The following is a 22,178-nucleotide window of genomic DNA, read 5'->3' as shown; positions in this document are numbered from 1 at the left end:
CCCCCCCCCCCCCCCCCCCCCCCCCACCCCCCCCTTGGAAAAATCCTGCGTACGCCCCCTGGTTTATGTATTGTTAATTTTGGGGCCAACGTATAAGGCTATCTGTTCTTTTTTGTTGAACCCTCATTCTTATAATTTTTTTCTTTTTCTAATTGCTGTTTTGTTTTTTATTGATAAAGCTATGCTGTTTGCAAATTTTAGGTAGTTGATGTTGCTTTTATTGAGAGTGAAAATAAAGACTCAGACCAGGGACATACAGACTCAGAGCAGAGTCCCTTTACGCCTTATTTAAATTCTATTTTTCCCTTTAAAAACACCGTAAACTGAAAATAACAACAACCGACCCTAATAACCACGCGAATATCAACGATGGACTCCGACTCCGACTCAGATTTTGTGTCCTTTGGGACCCCTCTTGAAATAATTGAGGAAGGTGAGTTAATTTTAGCCTACACTCGTGCAATATATGAATCAAGAGCTATGGTCGATTGTTGACCTATGGCGTGGGGGTTATTATGATCTACATGAATGTATGATCTTTGTACTCTAGTAACTTAGTACTGGCTTTCATCGAAAGGGTGTGCGGTGCGGTGCGGCGCGGTGTGGTGTGCTCAACGCACCCATTCGATAAAAGAGGGGGGGGGGGGGGGGGGCTTTTCTCGAAAGGGTGCGTTGAGAGCGGAGTACCGTATTAACACACCCTTTCGATAAAAGCAGAGGGGGGGGGGGGCTTTTCTCGAAAGGGTGCGTCGACTAGTCTTTCGCATCAGTCGTTTAAAATGAGGATCTGGGACAGAAGGTAATAGTTGCCAATTTAAGTGTATCGAAAATGTATTAAATAAAATAAAATGGTCTTGATTACAGAGCGGTCTCTTTCGTTATTACTATGTTGATGGGGGAGACAGAGAGAAGGAAAAAAGGGAAAGGGAAAGAGAAGATAAAAGGAAAGAAAGAAGAATAGAGAAGAAAAGAGGGAAACGGCCGGGGGGGGGGGGGGGGGGCGAAGGGCTCTGCCTCCTCACCCCCCCCCCCCCCCCCCCCCCCCCCGCCAAAAAAAATAATAAAAGAGAGAGAGAGAAGGGAAAGGGGAAAGGGAAAGAAAATATAAAAGGAAAGAAAGAAGAGGAAAAAGAATAAGAAGAAAAGAGGGAAACGGGGGCGAAGGGCTCTTGCCCTCCCCCGCCAAAAAATAAATAAGAGAAAGAGAGAGAGAGAGAGAGAGAGAGATTGAAAGCGAAAGGGAAAGAGACTATAAAAGGAAAGAAAGAAGAGGAAAAAGGAAAGAAAAGATGGAAACGGGGGCGAAGGGCTCTTGCCCTCCCCCTCCCCCCCCTGCCAAAAATAAATAAGAGAGAGAGAGAGAGAAGGGAGAGGGAAAGAAAATATAAAAGGAAAGAAAGAAGAGGAAGAAGAAGAAAAGAGGGAAACGGGGGAAGGGCGGAGGACTCTTGCCTCCCCCCCCCCCGCCAAAAAATAAATCAGAGAGAGAGAGAAGGAAAGGGAAAGAGAAGATAAAAGGAAAGAAAGAAGAGGAAGAAGAATTTGTGTCCTGCCAGTGTCACAAATAGATATAAAAATATGCTCATCTGGCCGTTATTTATTGCCCAAAACCCCTGAGCTTCCGGGGGCTCCACCCCCTTGACCCCACGCCAATTCGTGACCCCTGTGTCACAAATAAGGTATAAAATAATAATAATTTAATGGACAAAACTCCTGAGCTTCTGGGGGCTCCGCCCCCTAGACCCAACACCAAATTGTGTCCTGCCACTGTCACAAATAATAAGGTATAAAATTATGCTCATCCGACATTAATTTTGATGTTTAATACCCCTGAGCTTCTGAGGGCTCCGCCCTGTGAAAAAAACGTGTAAAAAAACACGTTAATTTTACCGTTTTGGGGAGATAGGCCCCCCCTCCCTGGCGTTCAAGGGGGGGGGGGTACGATTTTTCAAATTTTCGAGGGCCCAAAAAAAAGATTAGTGCTCTCTAGTAATTTCGCGACTACTCCGACTACTCCGACTACTTATATAAAGTTTTTCTTTCATGACTTTTTTCTTTCAAGTCTTACGCATCTTTTGAAACATTTTTTGTTGAAAATTGGACGTATAGTTGCGGAGTCACGTGACCTTTTGTTTTTGCATGTCAGCCCTAAAATCGCTCATTTTTGTGATTTATGTACCAAACATAACGGAAATACCATTTATTCTTTAAAAAAAGAGGAAAACATTGGTTATTTGGTCTTGTTTTCAAGTTAATGTGTTTGTTTTGGGGTCAAAATAGTTGAATTGTGGTTAGAAATGAAATAAAACAACAAAAACAATATAATACATAAATACAAATAATCAAAACAAGAGATAACAAAGGGATAAACTGGCTCTTCCAACTTTGTTGTCGTATTATTATTTTAACGAATATAATAGTGAAAAAGAACGCTTGAATATGAATTATATATGATTTATGGGTAAAAATGTGAATTCTCTGACCTTGTTTGCATAAATTACCATAAATATGCAAATGAGTGAATTTTTCAAAAAATTGAAATTACCATAGTTTTTTATACACTTCACTTGACATCCATGCACATTTTCGCGGCGATCGGCGGTGAAACGGCCGAGATCTTAGGAGGGACCCCCCCCCCCACCCTCAAGTCTACTCCAATCACATTGAAAAAAAGTATGACTTAAATCATCTCTCTCATCATTATACCGCTATAGTATTCATGTTTTAATATTATTTATTATCCTTCCATTAAACAAGTTCATAGAGAAAATACTTATCTCTCTGCAACATTAAAAAAGAATCTTCATTAATATGTCTTAATTTGTATTGATAGCCTTGTGGTCGCCAACAGTGGCGTAGGTAGGGGCGTCTCCAAAGGGGGGTGTGGGGGTGCGACACCCCCCCCCCCCCCCCCCACCTGTCAGGATATTGTCGGTAAAATTGCGCTGCCATCGGGAAAAAAGAGAAAGGGGGGAGGGGAAAAAAGAGAGGGAAAGGAAAATGAAAAAGAAAGAAAGAGAAAAACGAAAAAGAGGGAGAATAGGAAAGAAAGGAAAAGAAAGAAAAAAAGGAGGCAAGAGCCCTTTGCCCCCAATTCCCTCTTTCTTCTTCTTCCTCTTCTTTCTCTCTTTTATCTTCTCTTTCCCTTTCCTTCTCTCTCTCTCTCTCTCTTATTTATTTATTTATTTATTAGAGGAGGCAAGAGCCCTTCGCCCCCGTTTCCCTCTTTTCTTCTTCTTTCCTTTTATATTCTTTTCCCTTTCCCTTTCCCTTCTCTCTCTCTCTCTCTCTCTCTCTCTTATTTATTTTTTTGGCGGGGGGGGGGGGAGGCAAGAGCCCTTCGCCCCCGTTTCCTTCTACTTCCTCTTCTTTCTTTCCTTTTATCTTCTCTTTCCCTTTCCCTTCTCTCTCTTATTATTTTGGCGGGGGTGGGGGGGGGGGGGGAAAGGAGGCAAGAGCCCTTTGCCCTTCCCCCGTTTCCCACTTTCCTTCTTATTCCTCTTCTTTCTTTCCCTTTCCCTTCTCTCTCTCTTATTTATTTTTTGGCGGGGGGGGGGGGGGGGGGTAAGAGCCTTTCGCCTTTCCCTGGTTCCCTCTTTCCTTCTTCTTCTTTCTTTCCTTTTATATTTTCTTTCCCTTTCACTTTCCCTTCTCTCTCTCTCTATTTATTTTTTTTGGCGGGGGGGGGGGGGGGTGAGGAGGAGGCAAGAGCCCTTCGCCCCCCCCCCGTTTCCCTCTTTTCTTCTTATTCTTCTTTCTTTCCTTTTATCTTCCCTTTCTCTTTCCCTTTTTTCCTTCTCTCTGTCTCCCCCATCAACATAGTAATAACGAAAGAGACCGCTCTGTAATCAAGACCATTTTATTTTATTTAATACATTTTCGATATACTTAAATTGGCAACTATTACCTTCTGTCCCAGATCCTCATTTTAAACGACTGATGCGAAAGACTAGTCGACGCACCCTTTCGAGAAAAGCCCCCCCCCGCTTTTATCGAAAGGGTGTGTTAAAACGGTACTCCGCTCTCAACGCACCCTTTCGAGAAAAGCCCCCCCTCTTTTATCGAATGGGTGCGTTGAGCATACCACACCGCGCCGCACCGCACCGCACCCTTTCGATGAAAGCCCTTAGTACTGTAGGCTACGACTTCCGAGTTCGACACGAGTAGGCGCATACAGCGCTGCCCAGGGGCGGGGATCGGCTAAGGCTGGCTGCGTGGTCGGGCCTCGCTCGCTCTTGACGTTGCTCATGGCCACACATAGCTGCATATACTATCCTGACTGTGTATTAAAAGCTCTGCTATTGATTCTCAACATTTCAAGCACCACTGTACCAAACTCGGCGCTAGTTCAGAAGTCTATCCACAATTTGACCCGTAACTCGGGCTTGGAGATAGTAAGGTGGTCATGGTTGTGTGTAGACCGAATTTTTCGTCTCTTTCGTTCGTTAGCCTCTTATTGGGGTACGGTCGGCTCTCTCTTTAGAGACCGAAACAGACTATCCCGCGAAATGTGTAGGTTATGTGGACTAATCAGTACACCAAACTTGCAAAACTTATCCTCGAATTACTCCTTTCACAGAATGCATATCCGCTGCATTTTATATTGTAAATTAGGTATAGACCTCTATGCTTAACTACTTCGGTTCCACTTACCAACTTGATTGACATATTCCGTTTAATGGTCCATTTTTAGGAAATTATGGGTCAAAATCGAAATCCATGATAAAAATCTTGCAGCGGTGGTTTAAACTCTCGCTGCGCATGACGTCATCTAAATCTCATTCTTTCTAGTCTACGCCGAAGGCAAAATGATTATAACGGAAAAACTGTGCATGTCATTACGAACTCGTAGCTCGTAGTTCGCGTACTAACACTTAAAAGCGCTTAGATCTATAACAGGAGAACGATACGCGATGCCTGTGTGGGACTGAGACAACAAAATATTTGAGCACCCTCGACAACTATGTCCCTTTTTGGAATGTTTACATATATAAAGCCCATCACAAGAGGGCAGTAAATATGCATGAACTGAGGTCACACTTTTTGACAGACGTCGGTAGTGGTAAGCCTTCCGATTCTTATGACGTTTGGAACATGATATAATGTTGATCTGAATATTTTGTAATGTGCAAGAAAAGAAAAATATCCGCAAACTTTGGTCACCCCTTCATACTAAAACATACCCAAAATTTACTACTCGAAATGAAGTAAATATTCATCAAATGTCCAAATAAAGATGGTAGATAACTTCACACGCTCGCCCGCAACCCACCATCAGTATATTGTGCAGCGGTTTGCCGTGAAACAATTGACAGTAACAGTTTAAAATATGCATTGCCAATTTGATACGATAATAGCGACTAGTTTAGTATATTAATGTCAAATATTTCTCTTATGATTTGACAGATGAGCCTCTTCCAAAACCTATATCAGTACAGGACCAGGTTGTTCATGATCGACAAGGTCGTCAACGTTTCCATGGAGCCTTTACTGGAGGGTTTTCAGCTGGCTTCTTCAACACGGTCGGATCTAAAGAGGGTAAAGTTGAATGAGTATATGAACACAAACAAATGATGTTTTATAAACATCTCAGAGGGGTTTAAGCACCCTTTGAAAATAAATGTGTTGGTATTGCTTGCACTTTAGATATTTGTAAATCACACTCTGACTTTTTTCATGATTTACAAGGTTACATCATTTTAAAATGAGTACAAAACAAATCGTTCAAATACACTTTTCTTAGAAACAAATCATTCTCTTCTTTATGAACGTGGGGCCTTCCTTGTATGTTTATCCATATTTTCTCCATCAGGTTTGGTCCTTTCAGGAAGAAAAAGTATAGAGAAATGTTTGATTTGTGGTCCCTCCCTCTATTTTGAGTCACTGAATAGAGTACACAAATCATTGAATGCATTCAGATGTACTCTCTAAAGACAGTTACAGTTGTAGCCAAGTAAAGTACATCCTTTGATTTCTCTTTTACAGGTTTTACCCCTTCAACCTTTGTATCATCAAGAGGGAAGAAGGCTGATCAACATTATCACAAACCAGAGGATTACAAGGATGAAGATGTAAGCATACCCTAACCCTTGAACGATGCCACAGTATTTGAAAATTGAAAAGATGTAATAAACCGGTTTAATAACATTTTCAATTTTTCAAAAGAAAGGTTGAGCTTGACAACTCGAAAGCTTGCTGGGGGCTTGTCCGGCATAGCAACAAGTAATCGATGCAGACTTGATTCCAAGTATTCTAGTTCATTCATTAATAACATTAATAACAGTTTAATGGAATACCTTGTCCCTAGGGCCTCCACGGAAAACAGTATTGAACTACTGATGGAGCAACCCTACTAAAAAAAGACTAATAAATAAATAAAATAAATAAATAAATAGGTCCCCAGGAAAGAAACATCAATAAATTTGAATTTGTTACTAAACCAGTCTATTGTCACAATACAACTACTTTATCCCCTCCCCTCCCCTTTTTTTCATGTGTAGCTCAGGGTATGACTTAAAATTCAGTAGGAGAGAATGTCATAGAGCCAGAGTGTGTACTAATGTATAGGGAGATACTGGTCTAAACCAGTTGGGGTAATAGGTAAACCTGACTTAATATGGTTGGTCACACCACATCCCACACATCGCCATATGGTCCCTGTTTTGTTGTTTGGAAACTGACACTCCGATAAAGATGATGAAATATATAAGAAATTGCAGTATTGCTCACCAGAAATGTTCATCCACCTTAAAACACTTTAGTCTTCAGTTAAAGGGACCCGGTAACTTTGTCTTAGATCCTTTAGAAATAATCCTTGATTTAGCTCATGCTGCAATCTATAATAATAATACGCTAAGGCTCCGCGGGGGGCGCGACGTCTCCGCGAGCCTTTGTATTCTATTGTTTTTTAATGAGATCGCCGACCGAAGTTGGTGCGGCTATCTCCTCCTGAACCCTCCCCTCGGGGTACCCGTGCCCGGTGCCATCGTCCGCGGGAGAGTCTACTCTGTGGAATTGGCTATACTCCGCCCGAGGTCCTCCTCCGTGTCGGCGTCCAGGGCGAAAACAGACGCGATATGCATAATGCAGGATATGCGTGACGACAGAGATACCTCATGGATATTCAACATTGACACACGACCGATGACTATCCGTATAAAATTGTATACACAAAAATCGGTCGTAAAAAAACTCGAACCATATTCCATACCTTACCTGGCTTACCATGTCGCACGCAAGTACGTCAAAACACGTACATTTTCGCAGTTGCGAGATCGAGACGGAGCGTAGGGCTCGAGTTTTTGGCGGTCGATTTTGTTTTGGTAGAAGCTGAATCTAGACCATGAACCACTAAACATCGCAAAACTGCAATCAATTTCCATCACGAATTCACGATTGCTGCAATATTATAAAGTTTCCATAAATAGAGGTATAAAATTAAAGCCTATTTGTGATGTTCTCGCCATGTTTACGTAATTTTGATAATCATTTCTTCAAAGTAAAGAAAATCAGACAAAATCACCGTAACTGACACGCATACAATACAGTGCATTGCCACTGTGTAGTGTGTGTGAGATGAGCTGAGTTGCAGTTATGCAGCAGTGTGTGAGTTGAATTCGAGTCGAAGAGATTTGACACTTTGAAATTGTTATCTGTTGGTTTGCATGATTATTGCCGCGATTTCAATATAGTTTCGTGAATAGATTTACGAAACCTGAGCTTCGAATTAGTAAAAGTATTACTAATGTCTACGTTTTTAAACGACTGTCTGATTTTCTTGTGAAAATTTTACTTTGAAAAATGATTATCGAAATTCATGGTCAGAAATAATCACAATCTAGGGTCTATTAAATATGTTACAGTTCTTGCATCAAATCAATGCATGAAAACTTAGTTATTGAACTAGAAAAATGTTTTTTTTTTTAAATAGGCAATTATGAAGTAGGAAGCCTGAAACCTTAGCCTAGACCTACTAAACAAATCTCAACAAAGTGTAGGCCTATCCTTTTATGAATTAATGAAAAAGTAGCCCCAGAAAAAAGAGCCCCGAAAGTTGAAAAAGTAGCCCCCAAAAATTTCCCAAGAATTTGAAATGGAGGCCCCGAAATGAAAAAACTTAATTTTTTGCCTGCGCCCCCCCCCCCCCTCTAGAATCCCGCGGATTTCCGCGGGTCCTGAGTTGAATGTATATATAATATAGGCGTGGGGTCCACGGGTTTCAAGGGGCCATAAACCCCCGAAAGCTCGGGGGTTACGTTCTTCAAAGTTGGGGGGGGGGGGGGGAGAGATGAGATCGCGGCGAGTTGAGTGTATATACAATATAGGCGTGGGGTCCACGGGTTTCAAGGGGCCATAAACCCCCGAAAGCTCGGGGGTTACGTTCTTAAAAGTTGGGGGGGGGGGAGAGATGAGATTGCGGCGAGTTGAGTGTATATACAATATAGGCGTGGGGTCCACGGGTTTCAAGGGGCCATAAACCCCTGAAAGCTCGGGGGGTTTAGGCGTTTAATTAGGGTCAGATGAGCATATTTTTATTACTTTATTTGTGACACTTGCGGGTCACTAATTGGCGTGGGGTCAATACGTAGAGTTGCGTAGTGTTGCGTACCAACTACGCTGGCCTACGTTACTATATGCTGAGGGACGGAAAGAGTTACGCAAGATGAACGAAAACAATTCAACATGTTTAATTTTTTTCGTGTACTTTCGGCGTAGAAACTTGACGCAGAAAGTACGCCTTTTTACGCAACACTACGCTACATGACTACGCAACAGTACGCTACCCTATGCCAGATCGTCAAAGCAGTAAAAGCTTTCTACACAGTAAGCAACCATAAGCAAACCTGTACGCCAGCCTACGCATAACCTACGCAGGGACTATTTTCCCATTAATACGCAGCCTAATTTCTGCGTAGTCAGTACGACACACTACGGAACTCTACGCAGTTCCAGTGGCTTAAAGAATAACTACAGGTACAGTTGGATCGTATTTTTTTTTTTATATAAGGCCAAATTAAAAAAAAAACATGTTTAGCATCTGTTTTTATGAAAAATGGGAAGGAGGAGGCCCTTTTTTTTTTTTTTTCTTTCAAAATTGCCGCTCCGTACATTTTCCCTGACATTCTGGCTATTTTTCAAGATGGCGGCCAACAATTTTTTTTTTTTCTTTTTTAAAATCAGAAATACATTTTAGCAGTGCTTTTCATGTTTTTTTTCTTTCAAAAAAAAAAAAAAATAAAAAATAAAAAATTAGAAAAAATAAATAAAAATAGGAGGCGGCCCCCTTTTCTTTCAAAAAAAAAAAAATAAATAAATAAATAAATAAAAATAGGAGGCGGCCCCCTTTTCTTTCAAAAAAAAAAAAATATTAAACAATTACAAAAAAATATAAAAAAATATTAAAAAAAAAAAAAAAAAAAAAAAAAATAGGAGGCGGCCCCCAAAAAGGAAGCAGGCGGGGACGCTTTTTTTTTCTTTAAAAAAAAAAAAAAAAAAAAAAAAAAATCAAAAAAATTTCAAAAAAATTTCAAAAAAAAAAAAATAGGAGGCGGCCCCCAAAAAGGAAGCTGGCGGGGACGCTAAACATGTTTATTTTTTTAATGGCCTGAATGGCAAATAAAGTTCTTGGTGGTTTTAATTTAGGCAGTCTCTATATATCTATTTACACCCCCGCCCCCCTCTAGAATCCCGCGGATTTCCGCGGGTCCTGCTAGTGATAATTATAAACCTTTAGGTCAGTCAGGAACTCCATGGCTTTTACAAGCCAATCGCCTGTCTGATTATTAAGATATTAATGATTGGAATTACAAATTTTGAAAATCGTTCGCTGAACTGTTTTCACAACACTACAGTCTATTGGAGAAAACGAGTATGGTAAAACCGGTCACTCAAAGATAACCAACCCCATGGGTTAGCCCTGTCATTGTAGAACCAAAACAAAATGGTGACATTCGATTGTGTGTGGATATTAGACAAGCCAACATGGCTAATGTTTGGGAAAGGCACCCAATACCCACTGTCGACATGATTGTGTACAACATGAATGGCAGTGAGATATTTAGCGAGCTGGACTTGAAGACATGGAGATGGGCACAAACATACTCATCACAAGTCTTCTAAGGGTAGGAAAAACAGACATGGTTCGTCAGTGATTATGATGCAAGCATGAGTAGTGAAATAGTATGAAGGGGTGACCACAGTTCGCAAACATTTTAGAACATATTACAAAATGTGATATTGGATATTATATACCTCACTTAAGTAATCCAGCAATCTGATTGGTCGAATTTGCATTCATAAACTTTAACTGTTCCCGAAAATTCCCGGTAACCATGGTTTAAAACAGTTCAAAATCCCAATAACCATGGTTATTGGGAAAATAGGTCAGTCTCCATGGTTACCCCATGGGTTTACATGATAAAAAATGGTCTGAGCGATCGAGGATACCGTACGTGTGCGAAGCCTTGGTCGGTAATTTCAATACAATTGAATCTCGATCGACCTTACCGACAATTTTATCTTGCATTGTTGACATGAAGACGAAAATAAACTTCCAAAAACAAAAAAACAACATCTGCCGATAGATCTTGATCTAAGTTCGTGCCAATATGCATTGCAAAAGTAAAAGAAGGGCCCGTTTAATGGAGCAGCGGCGAAGCATCCACCACTCGAAGCCGTTTTCAATCCATTTTAATGTATATATTAGAGAACACTACTATATGTGGTGACAGAGCGCGCTGGCCGAGCGGTCTAAGGCGCTGACTTTACTAACCCACCTTTTGTACGCAAGAGTTCGAATCCCATCTTCGACAAAAGTTTTTTATTTTTTATTTTTATTTTTATTTTTATTTTTTTGGCATATAAAAGTATTAATGACTGCTTTAATATTCGAGAAATAGTTGTTTTATACGCTCTCGGGAAGGTTACAATTGGTCATGCACGCCTCGGGGCAATAGCACAATTCTAACCTTCCCTTGAGCGTATAAAAACAACTATTTCTCTCAAAGCAGTCATTAATACTATATTATTTTTCATATTCTACACAAATTCATTTATTTCATATGGACGGCACAGTTTTGTACTACAAATTAGCTCAAGTAGAAAATTTATTGTTGAGGTATTTCAGAGATATCGCGATCTAAAAATTTGATGTCTGATCGTGCTTGCGCGCTGCATCAAAAAAGTCTTTAAAACAACGAGACATAACTTCACGCACAGGAGTTTACAGCCGGTTTATACAAAAATGCGATTCATCAAAAACTAGACATGTTTATAAAATGCTATTGCTAATAATGGCGTTTGCGCACATTTTTTTTAACCTGAAATTGACCGGACTGATATTGACCTTGATCACGATAAATATGAAAGAGAAATTACTTTTCGTTATGAAGATATGATCATGAGTTGTTTTCACAAAATGGAGCCTAGATGATGTTATCAGTCAAGGTCAAGGTTGAAAACCTTATTGTGCTCTTTCCATATGCCTATACATATATGTGCCAAATTTCAATGCATTTGATTGAGCCATTTTCAAGTTATCATAAGGTGGTCAGTATTTTATTTCATATTTCTCGGTAACGAGAATACATGAGAGCCCGCCCGCAACGCTACAATCAATACGTTCGTCCCGCTTACATCGTATGATATACGAAATCTTTGAGCTGCAAAAATCTGTTTATATTTTTGCAATCCTTCGTTTCTGGCAGAGTTTTTTGCCGAAATCCACTCGTAGAAAAGTTTCTGACACTTTTGAAACGGGTTTTGTTCTAAAATGGACAAATCTTGGGACTCTAAAAACAATTTTGAAATCCCATCTTCTGCTCGGTGCCTGCCGGGCACGAGCAAGTCACCATCGGAACCTGCAATCACGGCAACGGGTACTAACCCGCAGGCAGCCGGGCCCATAATGCCTACCTTACCCGGTGCTTCTCCCCCGACGAGTAAAGCAAAGCCGAGCTCGGGCATCGCTGTGGGTACTCCCAAATGCAAAATTAGTAGCAAGGCAAAGCCGAGCGTGCAAGAAAATACTAAATCGTCTAAGACGAAAGTCAAATCCTCTGAAAATAAATATGTTGGTAAGGCTAAGCCAAACCGCGAGGTTGACAACACGAGCAAGGCTAAGCCGCGCTCGGACTCAAAATCGAAGTCTGTGGATTCACGCATTGATAAGCTGGAAGACATGCTTTCTGTGTTAATGGAGAGAATCCCTGCCCCGGCACAGCTGGCTCTGGCCCCACAGACATTCTCCTCTCCGGTTGATAAAAACACGGAGCCCCTCTCGGTAGGAAGATTGACCTCGGGGGAAGGCCTTTTGGCCGATGATTTTTATGATGGAAGTGAATCGCCAGGTAGCGAACTTCTTTATGATACCGACGATGTCGGAAGCATGGGCAGAGCTGTTGGTAGTGTGCCTACTACTGCCGGCAAGGGACAAGATTCAATTCCCATGATCGCCGCAAAATTTGCCATGCCCTCGGGGATTGGTGCCCCCTTACATGACGACATAGCTCAATCTATGACTTATTTGATGAGCAACAAACTGGAAGAAAAATCTCTGGATGAGGCGGCTGAGAAATATCTTTCCCCCGAAAACTGTGAATTGCTTGACACTCCAAGAGTGAACACAATTATTTGGGAAAACTTGCGTTCAGCAACTAGAAATAAAGATCTGAAAATTCAGTACATCCAGAAGTCATTAACCAAAGGCTTGTGTGCTTTTGCACGATCTCTGAACCCGGCTACGATGACCCAGGAGCAGCATGATGCATTGGCGCTGCTATGTAATGCCAATTACGGCCTAAATTCCATGAGGAAGAATTTGATCAAACCGGATCTCAACCCTCTTTTTCATCATCTGTGCCGGCCAACTTACCCAGTTACCAAACACTTGTTTGGCGAGGATCTGGGGCGCCAGGTTAAAGAACTGCAAGAACAGCAAAAAGCCACGGCAGGTGTTATGAACACGAGAAACCAGCCTCAAGACAGGCATCAACGCTCATATCATCCTTATCGCAAGGTTACAGACTATGCCAAGCACACCATGAAACGAGCTGGCTGGTTCCCCAATCAAGATCAAGGCAATTCGTCATCCCGTATGTATGGGAACTCAGAGCGCCCTTTTTTAGGGCAGCGCCAGAATTCCAACTTCAAGAAAGGGAATTCAAAACAACAGGCATCACACACCTACACCCCAACAGCAGCCAACAGGGGCAAACAATCGTACCATCGCAAGAAGTAGTCGAGGGAAATTCCCCTTCAGGCTCAAGCACTCAAGAGGTTAGTGTTTGTAATGAAGCCGTGTCTGATATGGTCGGAGGTCGACTGAAGCCATTTTATGAAAATTGGTGCAAAATTACTTCAGATCCATTCTTACTTCAAGCTATTCAAGGCTACAAACTGGAATTTGATCCAGACAAATTCCCCCCCATACAAGACAAGCCCCTCCACACTTACAAGCGAAATGCTATGGAGATGGCTAAGATCCATGAGGAGTTGAATACTCTAGAAAATAAAAACGTCATTGAGCGTTGCTCACACGTCAATGGTGAATTCATTTCACACATTTTCACAAGACCAAAAAAGAATGGAGGAGTTAGACTAATTCTGGATTTGTCCAAACTTAATAAATACATTACTTTTTACCATTTCAAAATGGACAACATTTTCACTGCTGTCTCCCTCTTGTCTGAGGGAGACTTCATGGCTTCAGTTGACCTTCGCGATGCATACTACACGGTACCCATTCATACAGAATCTAGAAAGTACCTTCGCTTTGTGTGGCAGGGACAATTATGGCAATTTAAAACCCTGCCAAATGGGCTTAGCTCTGCCCCCAGGCTATTTACTAAGCTTCTCAAACCTGTGTTTGCCTGTCTTAGACAATCCAAACACAAAGTTGTTGGATATTTGGATGACACTATAATTATTGGTAAAACCAAGTCTAGAACACTAGAATCCTGACAGCTACTACAATGTTACTGAGTAGACTGGGATTCATAATTCATCCAATAAAGTCGGTGCTTGAACCGACTCAAGAAATTGAATTTCTTGGATTCAGACTTAATACAATTAGAATGGAAATTACACTGCCTGTTAACAAAGGCAAAGACGTAAGAGAGGCATGCATTGGGTTGCTAGAGAAGAAAGCCCCCTCCATAAGGGAAGTTGCGAAGATAATTGGGAAAATAGTAGCAACATTTCCAGCTTCTCAGTATGGGCCACTGCATTACAGGGCACTAGAGAAAAAGAAAATAGCAGCATTAAGGTGCAATAAAGGGCACTTTGACAGGCCCATGGTACTTTCACCTAAATCTAAAGATGAAATAAACTGGTGGGTTTCAAATGTTACTTCAATTAAGTGCCCTATGCATCATGGGAAATTCATGATGGAATTGCGCACCGATGCCAGTGGAAAAGGCTGGGGTGCTACAGATCTAAAATCACAAACAGGGGGCAGATGGAACAGCCAAGAATTAGCTAGGGCTCCCAATAATGAAATAAATTATCTTGAGACCCTTGCAGCAGGCCTCGGGTTGAAAGCTTACTGTTCTAACATGAGAAATACACATGTTCTGATTAGGCTTGATAATATGACAGCAACTGCGTACCTCAATAATATGGGAGGTATTAGATCACACTCCTGCAATGAAATTGCCAGTCAAATTTGGGAGTGGTGTAAGGATAGAAATATTTGGTTAACGGCTGCTCATCTCCCAGGTACTCTAAACGTCGAAGCAGACCGCATGTCTAGGAAATTTAATGACAACATTGAATGGATGCTCGATAGGGCTATGTTCAAGTCAATAGTGGGTAGATATGGTCTGCCAGAGGTAGATTTGTTTGCAACTAGACCCAACGCTCAGCTACCAAAGTATATTTCGTGGATGCCAGACCCTAATGCTTGGGCAGTGGATGCATTCACAGTAGACTGGGGTACTCTCAATTTTTATGCCTTCCCACCTTTCAACATAATTCCAAGGTGCCTACAGAAGATTAAAGTAGACAATGCACGAGGCTTATTGGTGGTACCAAACTGGCCTACACAAGCCTGGTTCCCCATTCTTGAAGAAATGTTGCTTGAAGAGCCCATGCTTTTGCCATGGAACATTTCACTTCTCACTCAGCCAGTGTCTGGCAGTCCTCACCCTCTCACTAATCTTGATCTCCTTTGTTGCAGGCTTGGCGTGCACACTGTGACCTACATGGATTAACAGAGAGAACTACAGACATTATTGGTGCATCATGGAGAGAATCAACAAAGAAACAATACAACATTTACATCTCCAAGTGGAAAATTTTCTGCGAACAGCACAAACTTCCATGGATGCAGGCTAAAGCTAAGGATATTTTAGAGTTTTTCAGTGACCTTTTTTACAGACATAATGCTAGCTATAGTGCTATCAATACAGCAAGGAGTGCCCTGGCATCAGTCATGAGTTTGGATGATAGCAACTATACGATTGGTTCACATCCTATCATAAGCAAGTACATGAAAGGTGTTTTCCAGCTAAGAACTCCAACCCCACGCTATGCTCAGGTTTGGGACGTCAGTATTGTATTGGATTACCTTCGTCTTCAACCAGCTAATGATAAGCTTCCTTTGTGTAAATTGACTCAAAAATTGAGCATGTTACTTGCGCTTTGTGCCGTACATTGCATTGAACAATATATAAAACTGACAAAAGAAATAAGGAAGTCAGAGAGACACCTGTTCATCTCGTTTCGGAAGCCACACAAAAGGGCATCCTCGCAAACAATTTCGAGATGGATCAGAGTTGTGATGAAAATTTCTGGCATCGATACGGACCAGTACAAGTCTCACTCTACAAGGGCAGCATCTACTTCAATAGCCAAGAAGATGCACATCCCAATGGATGTGATTCTCAAGCATGCCGGTTGGGCCAATGAGAAAACTTTTGAAAAATACTACAACAAACCAGTGAATACGGGACATTCTACTTTCACTCAAGCAGTCCTACATCACTGATTCTGATTTCTACCAGGACCAGGTTAGCTATTCCTGATATTTGTTGACAAATTATTGTCGCATATGTGACTACTGAGCTTTGAAGTCTCATGTATTCTCGTTACCGAGAAATATGAAATAAAATAGGAGGATTAAACGAGAACTTACAGTTTGAAGTTTGATCCTTATTTTATGAGTATTAGGAGGTTAGAGAATACATGCCCTACCTCTCCCTCCCTTGCTCAGGATCATTAGTATGTTCTCATCAGTCCTATTTTATTTATTTTATTTGTTGTGGACTGAGCTTGTAGAGAATTGTCTTAGCTACAACAAATCCAAATTTGGAAGAAAATTGATCAATATTTACAGAGATGCAATCAATTTTCCATAAATATGCTGACGTCATAATATGCAAATTCGTATTTTGAGTTCCAAGGCCATTGTGACGTCAGAATTTTTTTTATAGCCAAATGAGACATGAAATCATATCTCCAACTCATACTCTATCTAAATACCCCAAAAAATTGGGGGTCCAGGTCAGGGGCGTAAATCCGTACCGAGGAGTGGGGGGGATGATCGGCGATAGCCATCACATACTAGAACGAGCGCACGCCCACACTAATTAACGCAAGCGCGCGCGATCGCGCACGCACAAACACACACACAACACACACACACGCACACACGCACGCACACACACACTTTTTTTTTTTTTTTTAACAATTTTGTTTTATTTCTCCAGATGTGTAATACAAACCATGACATACAATTGAATAAAATAAACGTGTTCAATATTGATGCTTTTACATAAACATAATTAAACACAAACTTATTTGCAGTATAATATAACACACACAAACGCACACACACACACGCACACACACAAACGAACAAACAACAAACAATATTAGAGAAAGAAGACGATTCCTTGTACCGTTCTCGAAAATAATCCTCGTCTGGATTCAGTTCCCCCCCCCCTCCTGCGCGAACCGCGGAAGCTTTTACGTTTCATAAAACCATTAGAGAAAGAAGACGATTCATTGTACCGTTCTCGACTCTTAATCCTCGTCTGAATTCAGTTCCCCCCTTCACTCCTCCTGCGCGAAGCGCGAAAGCTTTTACGTTTCATAAAATCATTGGAGAAAGAAGACGATTCGTTGTATCGTTCTCGACTCTTAATCCTCGTCTGAATTCAGTTCCCTCCTTCACTACCGCGCGAAGCGCGGAAGCTTTTACGTTTCATTAGATCATTAGAGAAAGAAGACGATTCGTTGTTCCGTTCTCGACTCTTAATCCTCGTCTGAATTCAGTTCCCGCCTCCCCTCCCTCGCGAAGCGCCTAAGCTTTTACTTTTCATTAAATAATTAGAGAAAGAAGACGATTCGTTGTACCGTTCTCGACTTTTAATCATCATCTGAATTCAGTTTTTCCCTCACCCCCCCTCCCTCCCGCGCAAAGCGCAGAAGCTTTTACGTTTCATTAAATCATTAGAGAAAGAAGACGATTCGTTGTACCGTTCTTGACTTTTAATCCTCATCTGAATTCAGTTTTTTCCTCCCCCCCCCTACCTCCCGCGCGAAGCGCGGAAGCTATTACGTTTCATGAAATCATTAGAGAAAGAAGACGATTCGTTGTACCGTTCTCGACACTTAATCCTCGTCTGAATTCAGTTCCCCCTTTCACTCCCGGGCGAAGCGCGGAAGCTTTTACGTTTCATTAAATCATTAGAGAAAGAAGACGATTCGTTGTTCCGTTCTCGACTCTTAATCCTCGTCTGAATTCAGTTCCCGCCTCCCCTCCCGCGCGAAGCGCCTAAGCTTTTACTTTTCATTAAATAATTAGAGAAAGAAGACGATTCGTTGTACCGTTCTCGACTTTTAATCATCATCTGAATTCAGTTTTTCCCTCCCCCCCCCTTCCCTCCCGCGCAAAGCGCGGAAGCTATTACGTTTCATTAAATCATTAGAGAAAGAAGACGATTCGTTGTACCGTTCTTGACTTTTAATCCTCATCTGAATTCAGTTTTTCCCTCCCCCCCTCCCCCTCCACACCCCTCCCGCGCGAAGCTCGGAAGCTTTTACGTTTCATTAAATCATTAGAGAAAGAAGACGATTCGTTGTACCATTCTCGACTCTTAATTTCTTTAAAAAGGGGGTCCGTGGGTTTTTTTTTCTCTCTCTCTTTGGACTCCTGAGAAATGTAAAAAAGGAGGTTATAAATTATCTTGAATATCATAGAAAAATTGATCAAAACCCGGGATCAAATTCCTGAAATTCCTGCTAGCTTTGAAAGCTCATTCAGGATTATTTCATTTTGAAAAGTAAAAGCATTGGCCCCCAGTCCCCCTCGATCGACTAGAGCTCACCTGAAATTGGGGGGGGGGGGTTGTTTATTTAGCAGTGTTCCGGATTTGGGGGGGGGGGGTCTCCAAGATAGGAAAAGCCAGCGAAAAGCCGGCGAAAGGGGGATTCAGAAATGTTGGCAGTCCTGAGATAGGGTGAGGGGGGGTGCTTTCAAAGGGCGGGAACGAGCGTACGCGTACCCTAAATAATACTAAGTGGGGGGAGCCGAGCATCTACTGTACATGATTGCACTTTTTAAGCGCTCGCGCGCTAGCGCACTTTACGTCTGGGCTATAATAATACCTTGCAAAATAACGAAAAATTATTCTAAAGTTTATGAAGTGCTTGTTCGCGCACGTCGCGCAACTACTCTTAATGATCGTGACATACTATATCCATGTAGGCTATACAGTTATACTTACATTAAAAAAATAACTCATTTCTCATGTATTATGCTAAAATTGAAACAATCACATTTTGTTTTTCTTCTTCTTCTTTTTCTTCTTCTTCTTCTTCTTCTTCCTTTTTTTTCTCTCTTTTTTTTGTAATATCAGGGGGGGGATGATTGTACAGGCCATACCCCCCTACTTCGAGCCAGGGGGGATGCAGCCCCCCCATCCCCCCCGGGATTTACGCCCCTGGTCCAGGTGCATCCCAAAAAGCTGTAATGAAATTTGTATAGTCATGTTTTTGCCCATATATGCTATGCATTACAAGAGCTCGCACGCACGGACATTTATCTTGAACGGACGCTCATTCCGTTCTCAATTATCATAAAGGGATAAACATGGTATCAAGTTGTTTTGAAAAAAATTAGTAATGTCATGAAAGAAAAAAAAAATGGCGATTCTAAGTTGTGTAATTGTTTTACGCGCGAAAATGCGCGCGCATTCTATGAAATGCTCAAAATGGCCTAAAACGTATGCAAAATTAATTTGAGATGATTTGGAGCATTTTAAAATTTTGCACGCTCACAGACGCACAGATGGCTAGATTCTGCGCACAATTAAATCAATGCACATTTTATGGCGCATAATTTTGGTTTGAGTCATTTGCATAACATGGTACACACGGGACTGTAAACACCTTTCCTACTTCAACACTTCAGTAACATGATGTAAACAACAGTTGTACTTTGCAAGCTTTGATAAAAAATGAATACAACTTCAAATAAAAGAGCATCAGGTGGCCTGAAACCAAAGACTCATAAAGACTTGGATGTTGGTTTGTTGTTTATACCAGTTGTTTTGCTTTGGCAGTTACTTAATGGAAAATAGATAGAGAATGTATTTTCAGTGACCTTGTTTGTCATTTTAGGTTAATTGAGGGAAATTTAAATAGTAAATGAGTTTAAGGAGTTTGAATAAAATGATATAAGCAATTCACATTCTGAATATTGAAATACATTTATTTGTAACAGGTGAATGGAATAATTTGTCACGAAATTGCCTATTATCATTTTGTTTTCTTAACATAACAATCTACATGTACCTCTGTACGAATTAACACACCACTAAGTGGTTTTGAATTCTCACTACCCTAAATAGGTACGAAAATCTCGAAATTCGCGAGACGAGGTAATTTTCACTCTCTCGGGTCGTCACTACAACTTCCGGTATAGAGTCCCATCCCGCTGGCGCTAGCGCCTGTGTTCGCTGTGCAGAGTTTTCACGCACGCTAAAATCGATGCCAATCAGTGTAATTTGTACAGATTATAATATGCAATGGAAAGCTTCGGGCAGAATTAGTGACTTTAGCACAAAAGGCCGTTAAACTCTACCGTGAAAGAGAGGGTTGTGATCACGAACGCCTGCACAGGAAGCTGTAATGTCGAAAAGCTATCCCATAATGCAATGCGCGTTTTCAGGATTTTCCCCGGATCTCGGCAGAATCGCTATTTGGGGTAGCGAGAATTCAGACATAAATTTGTGTGCCTTTTGATTGCCTAAACTGTATGTAGTTTCAAAAATGGGCTGGATGTAATATCTCATCCAAAATAGGCAGAGAACTCAAGTCCCTCCATTCTTTGGAAATGACTAGTGTGCACTGATGTATTTCAATCTACAAATATTGATGTTACTGTATTCCTTGAATGATCTTGACTTTTTTCATCTATCTGAATCAAAATCAAAACTTTGTTTTGTTCTGGGAAGTTTTAGTTGATCTGCAACCTGTCGATAACTAAATTTCTATAATTAATCATTCATAGCACTATATGATGTATCATATTAGAAAAGTTATCAGTCATGAAGGACTCAATATATGAATAATATGAAACAAGACTAATTTATCATAGTTTTGTCAATATTCAACACATTTTGATGGGACATATAGACAGTGTCAGGTTGTGCAGGTTCCAACATATTGTTCATTGACCTTTAACCAGAGGTATACAATTTTTTAGGGTTTGTTAATATTAAACAATCGGCGCTCCTCCCTATTGTTAGGCATGCCTCCAGAGGAAATATGAAGAATGAAGAGAGAGAGAGAGAGAAATTGAAAGAGTGGAGAACTTGGTGTTGGCTCGAGGTTCCCCTGAGAAAAAGAGCTACAGGACGCACACACACACACACACTCACCCACGCATTTCTTTATTGTGATGCACCAATACCTTTATCTCAGTTAAGAGAGAGAGAGAGAGAGAGAGAAATTGAAAGAGTGGAGAACTGGGTTTTGGCTTGGGGTTCCCCTGAGAAAAAAAAGCTACTTGACACACACTCACACACTCACCCACACATTTCTTTATTGTGACAAACCACCACTTCTATCACAGTTTGGAGAGAGAGAGAGAGGGGAAATAAGAGAGAGAGAGAGTCTTAGAGAGAAGCATATAACATCAATCAGTTATTAGCAGAAGTTTTCACAGCAGACAGGTTGGCCTATCAGGAAGTTTGTGCCTCTACCTCTCACATCTTTGAATCTCGGTTTATACAGACCTTGTCTTCCTCATCCATTCTTCTGTCTTCTTCTTCATTTAGAGATTTAATTTCCTTGACCATTTTTGCTTTGGATAACAACTGAACCGCTCTGGCTCCACCAAATATGGCAATGCCCCATTTTCGGGGACTGCTGGTAGCCTTCATAGCTTTGTCAACTTTTCACCTTGTTACAGCTCAAGGTAATAACATTTATAAGAAATTTATTTATGCCCCCGCCCACCAAAGGTGGTGCCGGAGGTATTATGTTTTTCGGGTTGTCCGTCTTTCCCCTTTCTTGTTAGCGCCATATCTCAAGAATCACTTGAGATACGAACTTTACAATTAATGGTAGTAGCGTATGATTCACCATAGGAAGACAATCAGATTAGATTTTGGGTTTGTAGGTCTAAGGTCACATTGGTCAACTTCTGAAATTCTAGCTATTAGCCTCGTTAATGCAAAATCACTAGAACCACTAGAGATATGAGGCTCAAACTTGGGGGTACGTAGGTCATAGGTCATAGAGGTCAAAGTTCTGATTTTACAGGTCTTGTCCTCATTATACTTTTGGTAAAGGTAAAGTTTTCTCTTTCATTTTCATCAGTTTGGAAGAAAAGCATGTACGGTAGGCCAAGAGCATTAGGTCAAAATAGGCTTAAACCTAGACATTTCTCAAAACAAGCTGGTTTTTTTGCAGGATAAGTCCAGGAATATGTCTAGAATAACATACCAAAAGTCTTCATAAATTCTCCTTGAGCTTTTTCCACAATCCAAGATGTCGTCCAAAATGGCCGCCATTTCCTGAATTTCTTATAAATTTGCAACTAGATAACCCAAATACAAAATTTAAATTTCTGTTTTCAGCATAAGGAACTCAATTCAACTTATTTGCCAATGTACTGTCAATGATTCCACGTCCATGAGTCATTTCTCCAGATGTTTTCAGATGCCACG

General features: G+C 41.0%; 2 protein-coding genes across 2 annotated transcripts; both read left to right on the top strand.

The window, feature by feature from the left end:
* The first annotated feature begins 352 nt into the window (after positions 1–352).
* On the top strand, positions 353–6,273 carry LOC115920311 (G patch domain-containing protein 1-like). The gene is made up of 3 exons (XM_030975864.1): positions 353–433; positions 5,407–5,538; positions 5,986–6,273. Exons 1-3 carry the CDS (start codon positions 370–372, stop codon positions 6,084–6,086), a joined length of 297 nt encoding a protein of 98 aa, XP_030831724.1. The 5' UTR covers positions 353–369; the 3' UTR covers positions 6,087–6,273.
* A 4,744-nt stretch (positions 6,274–11,017) lies between these two features.
* On the top strand, positions 11,018–15,276 carry LOC105444406. The gene is made up of 2 exons (XM_011678624.2): positions 11,018–13,275; positions 15,176–15,276. The coding sequence occupies exon 1, from the start codon at positions 11,771–11,773 to the stop codon at positions 13,235–13,237; it is 1,467 nt and encodes a 488-aa protein (XP_011676926.2). The 5' UTR covers positions 11,018–11,770; the 3' UTR covers positions 13,238–13,275; positions 15,176–15,276.
* The last annotated feature ends 6,902 nt before the right edge of the window (positions 15,277–22,178 follow it).

The sequence above is a fragment of the Strongylocentrotus purpuratus genome, unplaced genomic scaffold, assembly GCF_000002235.5.
Source record: "Strongylocentrotus purpuratus isolate Spur 01 unplaced genomic scaffold, Spur_5.0 spur5_scaffold_8, whole genome shotgun sequence".
Taxonomy (NCBI): domain Eukaryota; kingdom Metazoa; phylum Echinodermata; class Echinoidea; order Camarodonta; family Strongylocentrotidae; genus Strongylocentrotus; species Strongylocentrotus purpuratus.
This window is presented reverse-complemented; position numbering and strand designations above follow the sequence as displayed.

Bases quoted from the DNA above. Each gene is read 5' to 3' on its own strand.
- LOC115920311 (XM_030975864.1), top strand. From the start codon at position 370: ATGGACTCCGACTCCGACTCAGATTTTGTGTCCTTTGGGACCCCTCTT. The intron at 434-5,406 runs GTGAGTTAATTT...ATGATTTGACAG, and splicing joins TCTTGAAATAATTGAGGAAG to ATGAGCCTCTTCCAAAACCT. The intron at 5,539-5,985 runs GTAAAGTTGAAT...TCTCTTTTACAG, and splicing joins CACGGTCGGATCTAAAGAGG to GTTTTACCCCTTCAACCTTT.
- LOC105444406 (XM_011678624.2), top strand. From the start codon at position 11,771: ATGGACAAATCTTGGGACTCTAAAAACAATTTTGAAATCCCATCTTCT.